This window comes from Zalophus californianus, chromosome 3 (genome assembly GCF_009762305.2).
Source record: "Zalophus californianus isolate mZalCal1 chromosome 3, mZalCal1.pri.v2, whole genome shotgun sequence".
Classification (NCBI taxonomy): Eukaryota; Metazoa; Chordata; class Mammalia; order Carnivora; family Otariidae; genus Zalophus; species Zalophus californianus.
This window is the reverse complement of record NC_045597.1, coordinates 141,816,230-141,831,177: the sequence shown is the minus strand read 5'-3', so window position 1 is coordinate 141,831,177 and position 14,948 is coordinate 141,816,230. Positions and strand designations below refer to the sequence as shown.

Here is a 14,948-nt window from a genome sequence, read left to right as displayed (position 1 = left end):
GTGTATACTTTTTTGATTGCCAGATTTATTATTATTTGTGCTTATCATCTTATTATAATTAGCTAATTTTAAGGCTAATTTTTTTTGCTGACTACATTGTATCAAAGGAACTGATTTTTATTACCAAGAAGTTATTAATATTGATAAAATTTTGAAAATATTTCATCTCAGCTATGTCTCATTTTTTAAAATGTATTATATATGGTTTATAATAGCTTATTAGCAGATATCCACAATTTTTAATTGATTTTAAATGCTTCTATTAATGTATTAAATCTTGTATTAATTAAATACATGATAATATATCATCATTTTGGAAACAGTATTGCATATTTTAACCTGATTTTACCTCCTTATTGCTTTCATGGCCATTAACATTGGCTTACTAAATGATTCTTTTTACTTTTATAGGTTATTTTAGTGTCTGCCAATAAATTGACTCGTTACATAGAACCATGCCAGTTAACAGAAGATTTTGGTGGGAGTCTCACCTATGATCACATGGACTGGTTAAATAAGAGACTGGTTGGTATATTACAGTGAGATAAAATTGTTATTACATACAAATAAGACATATTTTGGTAACGTTATCATTTTAATTAACTAACATGTAGATTGTTCTTTGTTAGAAAAATAAAATATAGTGCATACCACATGATAGCATAATGCTTGAAGGCAAATACTCTGCAGTTAGACTCATAGTGTTTGCTTTTGCTATTGTCATTTGTAGCAGTATTTCTAGTCAAAATTGTGAATATTTTAGTTGAATGACAGAGTAGTACAATTTCCTAAGAGGTAATCTAGTTGATGTACCATTTTCAGAGAGGATATTTAAATATCAGTTTGAGTTGAAGAGCAGTGTGACAGGTTAAGGTTTTCATTTCTGAAAATGTATCTTTGGCCAGATTGAAGTCAACTCCTCTGCATGCTGTGGCATTGTTTAATCGAACTGCTGGGGACTAAAAGAACTACTTCTATTAACTCCGCTTAGATTACAATTTTTCTTTGAATGACATGGGAGTTGGGGGCACTAACCCTCCGCAGAGTTGAAAATCTGTATGTAACTTCTGACTTCCCAAAAACATGTTCAAGAGTCAACTGTATAAGCTTAACTTTATTGAAGAATAATAAACTTGGATATTTCAGAATGGATAACCAATTTCCATCATATTTGGACAGTTATATCAGGCAAATGAGTGTCCCTTTTATTATAAACAGACTTGCCCAAGTCCCTTTTTAGAAATATTTTAAGAAGCCATGTTAAAGTTATAACTAGTTTATTTTTATGCTACATGCTTATATGTAAAACTCTTTAGTATATGCAACCAGTGTGGATTAGTGATAGAAAAACATAAAGAAATGTTCTGTAACTGGAATTAGAAGATTAATACTGGTCTAAATCATGTTCATGTAGTTTAAACTTACTAGTGCAGATGTTTCTTCATAAAACACAGGAATAAAAATAAACTTGTCTGAGGAATAAAAATAATTTCTTATCCTATTTAAATTTAAAAAATTTCTTATCCATTGAAACTATTCATTGTTCTGGAAGGGGGGTTTTGTCTTCTGTCCTTTAAGTTGTGCCCTGGTGGTTGAATTGTACTAAGTGACATCAAGAGAGGAAAAGGGAATTCTGCCTGGCTAATTGTATTCTGCTTAACTGAAAATCCTTATGTAAACATTAACTTTTAAGATTATTCTTAATATGTTAACAAAATCTCATATTGTAGGTTTTTGAGAAGTTTACAAAAGAATCTACATCATTACTGGATGAACTTGCTTTGATTAACAATGGAAGTGATAAAGGCAATCAGCAAGAGAAAGAAAGGTAGGTGGCTGGTGTCTTGGGAGTTATACCTTTGCAAAGCTATGATGAACCTGATGAAGAATATCTCTATTAATGGAAGCTAAAAGAAGTAAGGTGTAAGCAATTCTCCAGTCAAAATTGACATATAAAAGTTGAATTAAATTTATTAATTCATGAGAATTTGCTTTACATGTAAAATTTCTTGATTTGAATCAAAGTTTCTCTACAAAAGACTTTTTGATGAATAAAATGCATTTACCTTAAAAATTCATTTGCAAGAACACATTTTCAAAATGAAACCATTTTCTTTTTAGAGTTCTGTTTTGCTTGTGAAGACTATGGAAGAGGTTGCAGCTTGAAATAAAATTATAACCGTATTTAAATACCTCTTAAATGCCTACCTTCTAGAACTCCTAGGTCCTTATAAAATATGTGGTATCTGTGAGTTCAACTTGGAGAATTTAGTGTTTATGACACTGGTTGAAGTAATTGTTCAGTTGTATTATCTAAATGTAACTATTTAGATTTATCATTTTAACAGATTCCATTCAACTTTACAAGCTTAACAATTTTCATTTTTTTGTTGGTAAGCCAAATCCTTCTCCCCAGGTTAAAAGCTCCTTAGGAAGCAAATTAATCCTTTCTCGTCTCTCAACAAAGTGGTTACTAGAACAGTAATTTTTCATTAGGAAATTTGAAAGGATCAACACTCATCCTTGCCTACGTCTTTTGAATCAGACCTTAAAAATATAATGGAACCTTGATAAAATGCATCTTGTTATTCCTTGAATACAAATATAGTTACATACCAGTTTATAATAAGGTGAGAGGGATATGAGAAGGTCAGAGTTAAACACCAAATCTTGACTAAAGCAAAGTGAAAATGTGAAAACAAATGGTTTGAGTGGAAATCGAGTTACAGTCACAGGAAGCACTTAGGAACATTATTGTCCTGTAGATACCATATAAAAATATAAAATGTAAAATTTTGACATGCACGTAAATATGTGTATAGATAACTCATACACTCTATGCTATGGTTTAAGAATTGAAAACGTCACACAAGTTGGTTGACAAAAATTAGCCAAACATCTTGCTTTCTGAGTAGCCCAGCAGAGTAAGTTTGATGCTTCTTTTTTTTTTTTTAATTTTTTATTGTTATGTTAATCACCATATATTACATCATTAGTTTTTGGTGCAGTGTTCCATGATTCATTGTTTGTTCATAACACCCAGTGCTCCATGCAGAACGTGCCCTCCTCAATACCCATCACCAGGCTAACCCATCCCCCTACCCCCCTCCCCTCTAGAACCCTCAGTTTGTTTTTCAGAGTCCATCATCTCTCATGGTTCGTCTCCCCCTCTGACATACTCCCCTTTTCTTCCTCTCCTGTTATCTTCTTCTTTTTCTTTTTTCTTAAAATATGTTGCGTTATTTGTTTCAGAAGTACAGAACTGTGATTCAACAGTCTTGCACAATTCACAGTGCTCACCGTAGCACATACCCTCCCCAATGTCTATCACCCAGCCACCCCATGCCTCCCACCCCCAACCACTCCAGTAACACTCAGTTTCTTTCCTGAGATTAAGAATTCCTCATATCAGTGAGGTCATGTGATACATGTCTTTCTCTGATTGACTTATTTCACTCAGCATAACACCCTCCAGTTCCATCCACGTCGTTGCAAATGGCAAGATCTCATTCCTTTTGATGGCTGCATAATATTCCATTGTGTATATATACCACATCTTCTTTATCCATTCATCTGTTGATGGCCATCTTGGCTCTTTCCACAGTTTGGCTATGGTGGACATTGCTGCTATAAACATTGGGGTACACGTACCCCTTCGGGTCCCTACATTTGTATCTTTGTGGTAAATACCCAGTAGTGCAATTGCTGGATCGAACGGTAGCTCTAATTTCAACTGTTTGAGGAACCTCCATACTGTTTTCCAGAGTGGCTGCACCAGCTTGCATTCCCACCAACAGTGTAGGAGGGTTCCCCTTTCTCCACATCCCCGCCAACATCTGTCGTTCCCTGACTTGTTAATTTTAGCCATTCTGACGGGTGTGAGGTGGTATCTCATTGAGGTTTTGATTTGGATTTCCCTGATGCCGAGCGATGTTGAGCACTTTTTCATGTGTCTGTTGGCCATTTGGATGTCTTCTTTGGAGAAATGTCTGTTCATGTCTTCTGCCCATTTCTTGATTGGATTATTTGTTCTTTGGGTGTTGAGTTTGAGAAGTTCTTTATAGATTTTGGATACTAGCCCTTTATCTGATATGTCATTTGCAAATATTTTCTCCCATTCCGTCGGTTGTCTTTTGGTTTTGTGGACTGTTTCTTTTGCTGTGCAAAAGCTTTTTATCTTGATGAAATCCCAATAGTTATTTTTGCCCTGGCTTCCCGTGCCTTTGGCGATGTTTCTAGGAAGAAGTTGCTGCAGCTAAGGTCGAAAAGGTTGCTACCTGTGTTCTCCTTTAGGATTTTCATGGACTCCTGTCTCACGTTTAGGTCTTTCAACCATTTGGAGTCTATTTTTGTGTGTGGTGTAAGGAAATGGTCCAGTTTCATTCTTCTGCATGTGGCTGTCCAATTTTCCCAACACCATTTGTTGAAGAGACTGTCTCTTTTCCATTGGACATTCTTTCCTGCTTTGTCAAAGATAAGTTGACCATAGAGTTGAGGGTCCATTTCTGGGCTCTCGATTCTGTTCCATTGATCTATGTGTCTGTTTTTGTGCCAGTACCATACTGTCTTGATGATGACAGCTTTGTAATAGAGCTGGAAGTCCGGAATTGTGATGCCGCCAGCTTTGCTTTTCTTTTTCAGTATTCCTCTGGGTATTCTGGGTCTCTTCTGGTTCCATACAAATTTTAGGATTATTTGTTCCATTTCTTTGAAAAAAGTGGATAGTATTTTGATGGGGATTGCATTGAATGTGTAGATTGCTCTAGGTAGCATTGACATCTTCACAATGTTGATTCTCCCAATCCATGAGCATGGAACGTTTTTCCATTTCTTTGTGTCTTCTTCAATTTCTTTCATGAGTATTTTATAGTTTTCTGAGTACAGATCCTTTGCCTCTTTGGTTAGATTTATTCCTAGGTATCTAATTGTTTTGGGTGCAATTGTAAATGGGATCGACTCCTTGATTTGTCTCTCTTCTGTCTAGTTGTTGGTGTATAGGAATGCCACTGATTTCTGTGCATTGATTTTATATCCTGCTACTTTACTGAATTCCTGTATGAGTTCTAGCAGTTTTGGGGTGGAGTCTTTTGGGTTTTCCACATACAGTATCATATCATCTGCAAAGAGTGAGAGTTTGACTTCCTCTTTGCCGATTTGGATGCCTTTGATTTCTTTTTGTTGTCTGATTGCTGTGGCTAGGACTTCTAATACTATGTTGAATAGCAGTGGTGAGAGTGGACATCCCTGCCGCGTTCCTGACCTTAGGGGAAAAGCTCTCAGCCTTTCCCCATTGAGAATGATATTCGCTGTAGGTTTTTCATAGATGGCTTTTATGATATTGAGGTCTGTACCCTCTATCCCTATACTCTGAAGAGTTTTGATCAAGAAAGGATGTTGTACTTTGTCAAATGCTTTTTCTGCATCTATTGAGAGGATCATATGATTCTTGCTCTTTCTTTTGTTAATGTATTGTATCACGTTGATTGATTTGCAGATGTTGAACCAGCCTTGCAGCCCAGGAATAAATCCCACTTGGTCCTGGTGAATAATCCTTTTAATGTACTGTTGGATCCTATTGGCTAGTATTTTGGTGAGAATTTTTGCATCCATGTTCATCAAGGATACTGGTCTGTAATTCTCTTTTTTGATGGGGTCTTTGTCTGGTTTTGGGATCAAGGTAATGCTGGCCTCATAAAATGAGTTTGGAAGTTTCCCTTCCATTTCTATTTTTTGGAACAGTTTCAGGAGAATAGGTATTAATTCTTCTTGAAATGTCTGATAGAATTCCCCTGGGAAGCCATCTGGCCCTGGGCTTTTGTTTCTTGGGAGATTTTTGATGACTGTTTCAATTTCCTTAGTGGTTATAGGTCTGTTCAGGTTTTCTATTTCTTCCTGGTTCAATTTTGGTAGTTGATACATCTCTAGGAATGCACCCATTTCTTCCAGGTTATCTAATTTGCTGGCATAGAGTTGCTCATAATATGTTCTTATAATTGTTTGTATTTCTTTGGTGTTGGTTGTGATCTCTCCTCTTTCATTCATGATTTTGTTGATTTGGGTCATTTCTCTTTTCTTTTTGATCAGTCTGGCCAGGGGTTTATCAATCTTGTTAATTCTTTCAAAGAACCAACTCCTAGTTTCGTTGATCTGTTCTACTCTTCTTTTGGTTTTCTAGTTCATTGATTTCTGCTCTGATCTTTATGATTTCTCTTCTCCTGCTGGGTTTAGGCTTTATTTGCTGTTCTTTCTCCAGCTCCTTTAGGTGTAGGGTTAGGTTGTGTATTTGAGACCTTTCTTGTTTCTTTAGAAAGGCTTGTATTGCTATATACTTTCCTCTCAGGCCTGCCTTTGCTGTATCCCAAAGATTTTGAACAGTTGTGTTTTCATTTTCATTGGTTTCCATGAATTTTTTTAATTCTTCTTTAATTTCTTGGTTGACCCATTCATTCTTTAGTAGGATGCTCTTTAGCCTCCATGTATTTGAGTTCTTTCCGACTTTCCTCTTGTGGTTGAGTTCTAGTTTCAAAGCACTGTGGTCTGAGAATATGCAGGGAATGATCCCAATCTTTTGGTACCGATTGAGACCTGATTTGTGACCTAGGATGTGATCAATTCTGGAGAATGTTCCATGGGCACTAGAGAAGAATGTGTATTCCTTTGCTTTGGGATGGAATGTTCTGAATATGTCTGTGAAGTCCATTTGGTCCAGTGTGTCATTTAAAGCCTTTATTTCCTTGTTGATCTTTTGCTTAGATGATCTGTCCATTTCAGTCAGGGGGGTGTTAAAGTCCCCCACTATTATTGTATTGTTGTCAATGTGTTTCTTTGCTTCTGTTATTAATTGCCTTATATAATTGGCTGCTCCCATGTTTGGGGCATAGGTATTTACAATTGTTAGATCTTCTTGTTGGATAGACCCTTTAAGTAGGATATAGTGTCCTTCCTCATCTCTTATTACAGTCTTTGGTTTAAAATCTAATTTGTCTGATATAAGGATTGCCACCCCAGCTTTCTTTTGGTGTCCATTAGCATGGTAAATGGTTTTCCACCCCCTCACTTTCAATCTGGGGGTGTCTTTGGGTCTAAAATGAGTCTCTTGCAGACAGCATATTGATGGGTCTTGGTTTTTAATCCAATCTGATAGCCTGTGTCTTTTGATTGGGGCATTGAGCCCATTTACATTCAGGGTAACTATTGAAAGGTATGAATTTAGTGCCATTGTATTACCTGTAAGGTGACTGTTAACTGTCTATTGTCTGTGTTCGTTTCTGCTCTTTGCTGCTTTTAGGTTCTCTCTTTGCTTAGAGGACCCCTCTCAATATTTCTTGGAGGGCTGGTTTCGTGTTTGCAAATTCCTTTAGTTTTTGTTTGTTTTGGAAGCTTTTTATCTCTCCTTCTATTTTCAATGATAGCCTAGCTGGATATAGTATTCTTGGCTGCATATTTTTCTCATTTAGTGCTCTGAAGATATCTTGCCAGTCCTTTCTGGCCTGCCAGGTCTCTGTGGATAGGTCTGTTGCCAATCTAACGTTTGTACCATTGTAGGTTACATATCTCTTCTCCCGAGCTGCTTTCAGGATTTTCTCTTTGTCTCTGAGACTCGTAAGTTTTACTATTAGATGTCGGGGTGTTGACCTATTATTATTGATTTTGAGAGGGGTTCTCTGTGCCTCCTGGATTTTAATGCCTGTTTCCTTCCTCACATTAGGGAAGTTCTCTGCTATAATTTGCTCCAATATACCTTCTGCCCCTCTCTCTCTCTCTTCTTCTTCTGGGATCCCAATTATTCTAATGTTGTTTCGTCTTATCATATCATTTATCTCTCGAATTCTGCCCTCGTGATCCTGTAGTTGTTTCTCTCTCTTTTTCTCAGCCTCTTTATTTTCCATCATTTGGTCTTCTATATCGCTGATTCTCTCTTCTGCCTCATTTATCCTAGCAGTTAGTGCCCCCATTTTTGATTGCACCTCATCAATAGCCTTTTTGATTTCTATTTGGTTAGATTTTAGTTCTTTTATTTCTCCAGAAAGGGTTTCTCTAATAACTTCCACGCTTTTTTCAAGCCCAGCTAGTATCTTTAAAGTCATGATTCTGAACTCTAGGTCCGACATCGTACTAATGTCCGTATTGAGTAGGTCCCTGGCTGACGGTACTACCTCTTGTTCTTTTTGCTGAGATGATTTCTTTCGTCTTGTCATTTTGTCCAGAGGAGAATAGATGAATGAGAGAACAAAATGCTAACAGGTTTACAACGTCCCCAATAAATATACTCTATACAAATCAGAAAAGACCTGAAACCAGGGAAAAAGAAAGGGAAAGAAAGAAAAAAGAAAGAGAAAAAGAAAAAAAAAAGATAAAAACAAAAACAAAACAATACAAAAAAGGCAGAATATGATCAAATATGATCAGGCTAGTGCATAGATCAGTGCCACACACTAGATTTTGGGCGTATTTTGGTCTGTTAGAAAAAAGTGCGTCCTAAAATTTTAAAGGAAGAAAGACATATATGTACAAAATAAGGGTTGATACACTGAAGGGATGGAAGATGACTGTAAAGTTGAAAATTATAAAAGATTTTATAAAAGGACTTGGTAAGATAAGTTGTTTGAAAAAAGAAAGAAGATTTAAGAAAAAAAAAAAAGGGAGAGAATGTGATCAGGCAGGAGACTAGAACAAAGCCATACACTAGTGATTTAGGGTATATTTTTCTTCTGTTAGAAGAAACTGTACCTCAAAATTTTAAAGAGAGAACAACTTATATATATATGCCAAAAATAAGGGTAACTACTATGAAGGGATAAAATATGACTAAAAATGAAAAATAAAAAATGTTTTTTTTTTTTTAAAAAAAGGGATTTATAAGATGTTGGTTGAAAAGGGGAAAAAGAAAAATTAAAAAAAAAACAGTCAACAAAAATTAACTTAGATGAAATAATGAATCATGGTAAAAAAAAAAAAATCCATGAATCTATGTGCAGTATTCCCCTAGCGCTGGAGTTCTCCTGTTCTCCTTGATCGATCAACTTGGTCTTGGCTTGCTGGCTGTTTGTGCTGATCTTCTGGGGGAGGGGCCTGTTGCTGTGGTTTCCAAATGTCTTTGCTGGAGGCGGAATTGCCCCGCCCTTGTCGGTCCGGGCTAAGGAAGCTGCTCTGATTTGCTCTCAGGAGCTTTTGTTCCCTGCAAGCTCTCGGTACAGCTTTGGAGGACCAGGGCAGAAATGGTGGCGTCCCAATCTCCACTCGGAGGAGCTGAGAACTCGGGGCCCCGCTCCTCAGTGTGCCCCCAGAGAAAAGCAGTCACTCCTGTGTCCCCGGTCTCTGGCCGCACTCCGTGCTCACCGGGCCTGTGACCGAGCGTTTCTATCTCTGGCACCCGACCCCGCGCGGAGTCTCCAAACCCAGCAGATCCCTGCAGTGCGTTCCCGCACCGCTCCTCCCCGGGAAGGAAGGGGAGCCTCCCCAGATTTGCTGCTTGTTGGGTCCCTGCTGGGGGAGCCGAGCCCCGACTGGGCCGCAGATCACAGTTTATGGCAACCCCGAGCTGAGAGCCCGCGACTCTGCTCCGTATCTGCAGCCGGCTTCCCTGCTCTGATACCTTGGAGCTCTGGCGCACTCAGGCACCCCCAGTCTCTCTGTGACCCCAAGGGTCCTGAGACCACACTGTCCCGGGAGGATTCCACCCCCCCCCCCCCCCCCTCCCCCGCTTAGCCACTGCAGCGACGTCCCTCCGCCGAGCCGACTTCTAAAAGGTCCGATTTTGTGCTCCGCGGCTCTATCACTTGCCAGAAGCGGCTGGCGGAGGCCCCTCCCCCGCCGTCTATCCTCCCGAATATCGCCTCGGATTCACTTCTCCGCACGCCCTACCTTCCAGTAAGTGGTCACTTCTCTGTTCAGATAGTTGTTGCTACTGTCCTGTTCGATCTCCTGTTGAGTTCGTAGGTGTTCAGAATGGTTTGATCGCTATTCAGCTGAATTCCTGAGACCAGACGAAATCTAGGTCTCCTACTCCTCCGCCATCTTGCTCCACCTCAAGTTTGATGCTTCTTAAGGTCATTTTCCTCAGGAAAGACGTCCTAAGAGGGTCCCTGTAGAAAATTAGTTCATGGTCATAGCCTAATGCTGTTTATCATGTTTCCCTCTCTCAGAATGACTGTGAACATTTACAGATTACAGGTCTGAGAAAGCATTGCAGTAAAGAAACATGTTTCCTGTACTTACATGCCGGCGGGGCCCCTTTTTCTCCATCTAATAATATCTTGTTCAGTGTTTTGGGAAACACTTTGGGAAATGCTGGTTTGCATGACTACATGAAGTATCAAATAAAATCTTGTATTTGCCAGTTCCTCCCCAAGGAACTCAAGTGTTATTACTTAGTCTCTTTTAAATCCTAGATAATAAAGTCCCTCCACTTGAAATTTTCATCACCTTTTTAATGTCATTACTCCAGAAGCATCCAGGCTACACAAGAGGCGAGGTTCCAGATGAATCGACAAAAGTGAAAGATTTAGAGCAGGACCGGTCAGTTACAGCAGCAAGGTCCTAGGCTTTGATTTGCCATGTGCTTTATCTTTCCTTCGTCTTCTACTTCCCATATGTGTTTAAAAAAATACAGAGCATGGTCCAACTGCAAATGAAACACAGTACAGGGAAGAGAGTACAACTGCGTGGGGATGCACATGCACATGAATATCAGAGACTATTTGTAGCTCTCAAAGTTTGCTATAGATAAGTAACGCTTAATTGGAGGATGGCTCCATGCATTTTTAATGTTAACATTTCTGGGTTATTATATAGTTACACATTTAATTTTGGAATAAATATGCAGTGGGAAAATACTAAAATGGATTCCTTCAATATATTTGAAATAATACTATAATAATAATAAACTGTGATTTTCACATAGTTTTTTTTTTTTTTTTTTTGGCTACTAGTGTTTAATTATCTCTAATTGGTTTCTTAATGCTTAAGGGCATTAGCCTGGTAGAATAGTGTGCTTCAGATTTCCATACCATATGCTCCTGTTTTGATGCACATACATAAAGGATTTTCTTTGTATAGATAAAAATACAGTTTTTAAAAATTATTCTTGTGGTGTTTGGCAGGTCTGTGGATTTAAACTTTCTTCCATCAGTTGATCCTGAAACAGTTCTTCAGACAGGTAAGATAAAAAAAAGTGTTTATCATTGATAATCATAATCCATTAAACCAATCATATATTGATTGGTTCATGAAATAAAAATTGATTAAACATGTATTACGTGGTAGAAACTCAAGGGGACTTTTAAAATTGGTCTTTGGTTTAACCTAACAGTGTGTTAATACACTTTACAGTATTTTTGGAAAGTATTAATAATGATAAACTGTTAAATTATTTCTCCCTTGAAATACTTGTATTTATTTCAATTCAAAGAATTCTGAATATTTTCATTGTATTGATTCCATTGTACTGTTTTCAGAATGATATTGATCTTACTTCCTTAGAGAACAAAGAAATAATTGTAATCTATGAATTCCTACATGTTGAGCAGGTACAGTGGACTGTCAGTAAAAATATGGCTTGCTCTAGGTTTAAAATTTAATTCCATGGTTATATTTAACATTTCGAAAGCTACTGAAGCCCATGAATTAAGAAGTTTTTTAAATTTGTACTTTGAAATTAACTTTATATGCCACTAAGTTCTTTTTTTAGATGCTATTGACTCTTAGAATAGGGATAAAAAGAGAGTATAGAAATAGAGAGGTTTAGAACGATTTTGGGTATTTTTTAGAAATTGGAATTACCTTCAAATCATGATAAAAATTCTGTTTCTAAATATTGAAAGCCACTTAACTTTAGGACATTTTTCTGAATAAAGATGAAGAGAATTTAAGTATCTGCATATGTTTTTGGTCCTTAAGTAATAATTGGAATAGTATTATCCTGGAAAAACAGTTTGTGATTTATTCACTTTTAAAATTCCAGTTTTAGATGTTGCATATTCTGCAATTTTAATTTCTCATGCATGAATGGATTTTCTTACATGAGTTTGCTATATGAATAACATTGAAGTTCTTACACTAGTGTAGTCCCTCATGATTCAGTTAATATTTTGTAGAGATTCCTTAAATAGAGACTATTTAAATTTTATTTCATACCAGTAATAAAGCTTTCTCCCTTTAATCATACACTGTTACACTGTCAACTTTTGTTTTAGATGGTATGATTAAGGGTATGGATTAATACTGAAATCCTGCAACATCCTGCTTAGTATTGATTAGTACCATCAAATTAAACATACTAGTTAGTACCATACTAGACAGAAATCCCAGAGTGTAATTGTGCTCTACAGGGAAAGAGGATTGGTTGGCACAATTTCCTAAATAATGAATCCACCAATAACAAGAATGTGATGACAGATAGATAAAGAATAAAAATATGCCATATATTTACTAACTAGTGTAGCATATATAGTATATACATTCATGATATATATGATATATAGCATTTAAATATACTGTGTAGTTATGTACTAAAATATGCTATTTCCTATTTATTTCTATATATATTTAAAAATTGCATTTCAGTAATTATGACCTAGTAGATAGTTAGGCAGACATATAGGCAGATAGGTTCTAAAAATAAGGGACTAAAATTGAGATTGAGAAGTAAGAATTGTATTTCTTTATGGATATTAATTATAAGTGTCTTTCATTCGTAAAGGGCATGAATTGTTGTCCGAATTACAGCAGCGTCGATTTAATGGCTCAGATGGAGGGGTCTCATGGTCTCCTATGGATGATGAACTACTGGCCCAGCCACAGGTCATGAAATTATTAGATTCACTGCGAGAACAGTATACTCGCTACCAGGAAGTTTGTAGGCAACGTAGTAAGCGTACACAGTTAGAGGAGATTCAGCAGAAGGTGATGCAGGTAGGTGTCTGATTTGACTGTATTTAACTTTTAAAAATCCTAAATGTTAGGGTTTTTAAAAAATACTTTCTACTGTATGACTGATTTTATACTAAGCCTTGTTATACTGTATAGAGAACCTGAGTCCTATCAAAACAGACTAAAACTATTTTATGTACATTTTTACAAATAGTATTTTCATTAAAACTAGATTATTTCTACAGTGATGACATTGAGCATTCATCTCACTCTATCATTATGAACTTTAAAAGTAACTAGTTGGAAAATGTCATCTGTGGTCTGTGTATTCTTGCAATAAAATTTCATTATTGATAACTGATTTATTCTTAATTTCTAATAACTTGTTAGGTTTTTTTTTAATTTAGGCATTATGAAGAGTTTTTCTTCCCTAGCAAAATGATGACATATAATATAAGGAATTTTAATATTAAATTTCATTATTTTTTGATGCTGATAGAAACCTTTAATGTATTTAATACTTAGGAAGTTTCAGTTCGTTTGAGAGTTGATTTTTATAAAAAGAGTAGGCTAAAAATACTAAAGCTCAATACTAGGACATTTCTGTTACTTAGACCACATTCTGATTTTCCTCTGTTGCATTAAGAAATAAATATTAAATATTTTACTTAAATCCAGCAGTGAAATGTAGAAGACATTGTCCTAGGTTTTCTATAGAATATAAAGGTAGATTTGGTTTTTGCTATCATTAAGCTAAGGGGATAAAGTTCTAAGTGTTAAAGGGGATGACAGAAGTGTTGTGGGCATCTATAGGAGGGATTATTCCCCCGGCTGCAGGTAATCTAGGAAGATTTAGCAGAGGAGGTAGTAGTTGAACTTTTTCTCCAAGAATGTGTAAAGATTTCAACAGGCACCTCTTTTTAAGTTTTAAAGAAGAATTGGCATTTTATGCAGAAGAAAGAACAGCATAAATAAACACTAGCAGCATGAAATCCTAAGCTCTTTAAGGCACCATGGGAAGTTTTTGGTTTGAATTATAAAGTATGGTCAGCAAGTATGATCTAAATCCCAGTTCCTCCACTTACTGTGATCGTGGTCACTTTATTCGCCCATCTGCGCCTCAGTGGACTTCTTTTTTAACATCTCTCTCTTTCCCTTCCTCCCTTCTTTCATTAATCGAAACAAGGGTAACAAGACCTCTTTTGAAAGGTTTGTTGAAAGAATCCAGTGCTTGATTAATGGTATCTATTTATTTTCTTTGTACTAGGCTCTAGTCAATCAGTCTGGTCCCGTTGTTGGCTAGCTTTTCCTATAAAATAGGGCCAAATAGTAAATGTTTAGGCTTTGTGGACTGTACAGTTCTTACAGCTATGGCTGTTAAGCTCTGGTGTTGTAGTGTGTAGACATCATATAAACAAATGTGTGTGGCTGTGCTAAAATAAAATTTTATTTGCAAAAATAATGGGTAGTCAGAATTGGCCTACAGGCAGTAGTTTGCTGACCCCTGACTAGAACATCAGGGTGTTAGAGTGGAAAAGGCTTCAAAGGAAGGAAGAAGTTGGATCATGGAAGATCTTGAATTCCAGGCAAAAAGATTTAGTCTTTTCATGATAGCCACATATACACTAAAGATTTCTAAGCATACATTAATTGTAGATAACTTTTTCTTTGTAATATATTTATAAGTTATAGATGGTATTAAACCCAGGTAAACTTCAGCCAAGTAGCTTGAGAGTTTCTTTGAAAACCATAAATATAGAATAGCATAGTGATATACAAGTCATTTACATGATCTAGGTCCACCTTTTTCTACTATTTCCAAGTTGTTTACTTTCTCAGGAAGGAAATGTAACTTCTCAGTGCCCTAGCTTCCTCCTCAGTAAACTGAGGATGACAACAACAACAATAATAATAATACCTACTTAATAGGGCTGCTACAAAGATTAAAGAAAATAATGTTTATAAAATATTTAGTGCTTAGCATAATAATTAGCATAAATAATGTCTGTTATTTGCTCACTCATTCAAAAAATGAATGTCTACAATGTGACTTTGGGCTAGGTAGAATATAATGGTAA

The 14,948-nt window shown here is 36.5% G+C and overlaps 1 protein-coding gene across 3 annotated transcripts in view; it reads left to right on the top strand.

Annotated features, from left to right (window-relative positions):
• SESTD1 (SEC14 and spectrin domain containing 1) overlaps positions 1-14,948 on the top strand; it is a 139,156-nt gene that overhangs the window by 77,485 nt on the left and 46,723 nt on the right. For all 3 annotated transcript variants that reach the window (XM_027589534.2, XM_027589533.2, XM_027589535.2), the window contains 4 exons: positions 412-525; positions 1,731-1,828; positions 11,103-11,158; positions 12,701-12,912. In XM_027589534.2, the coding sequence (XP_027445335.1) occupies positions 412-525; positions 1,731-1,828; positions 11,103-11,158; positions 12,701-12,912 (480 nt within the window). The remainder of the gene's footprint in view (positions 1-411; positions 526-1,730; positions 1,829-11,102; positions 11,159-12,700; positions 12,913-14,948) is intronic.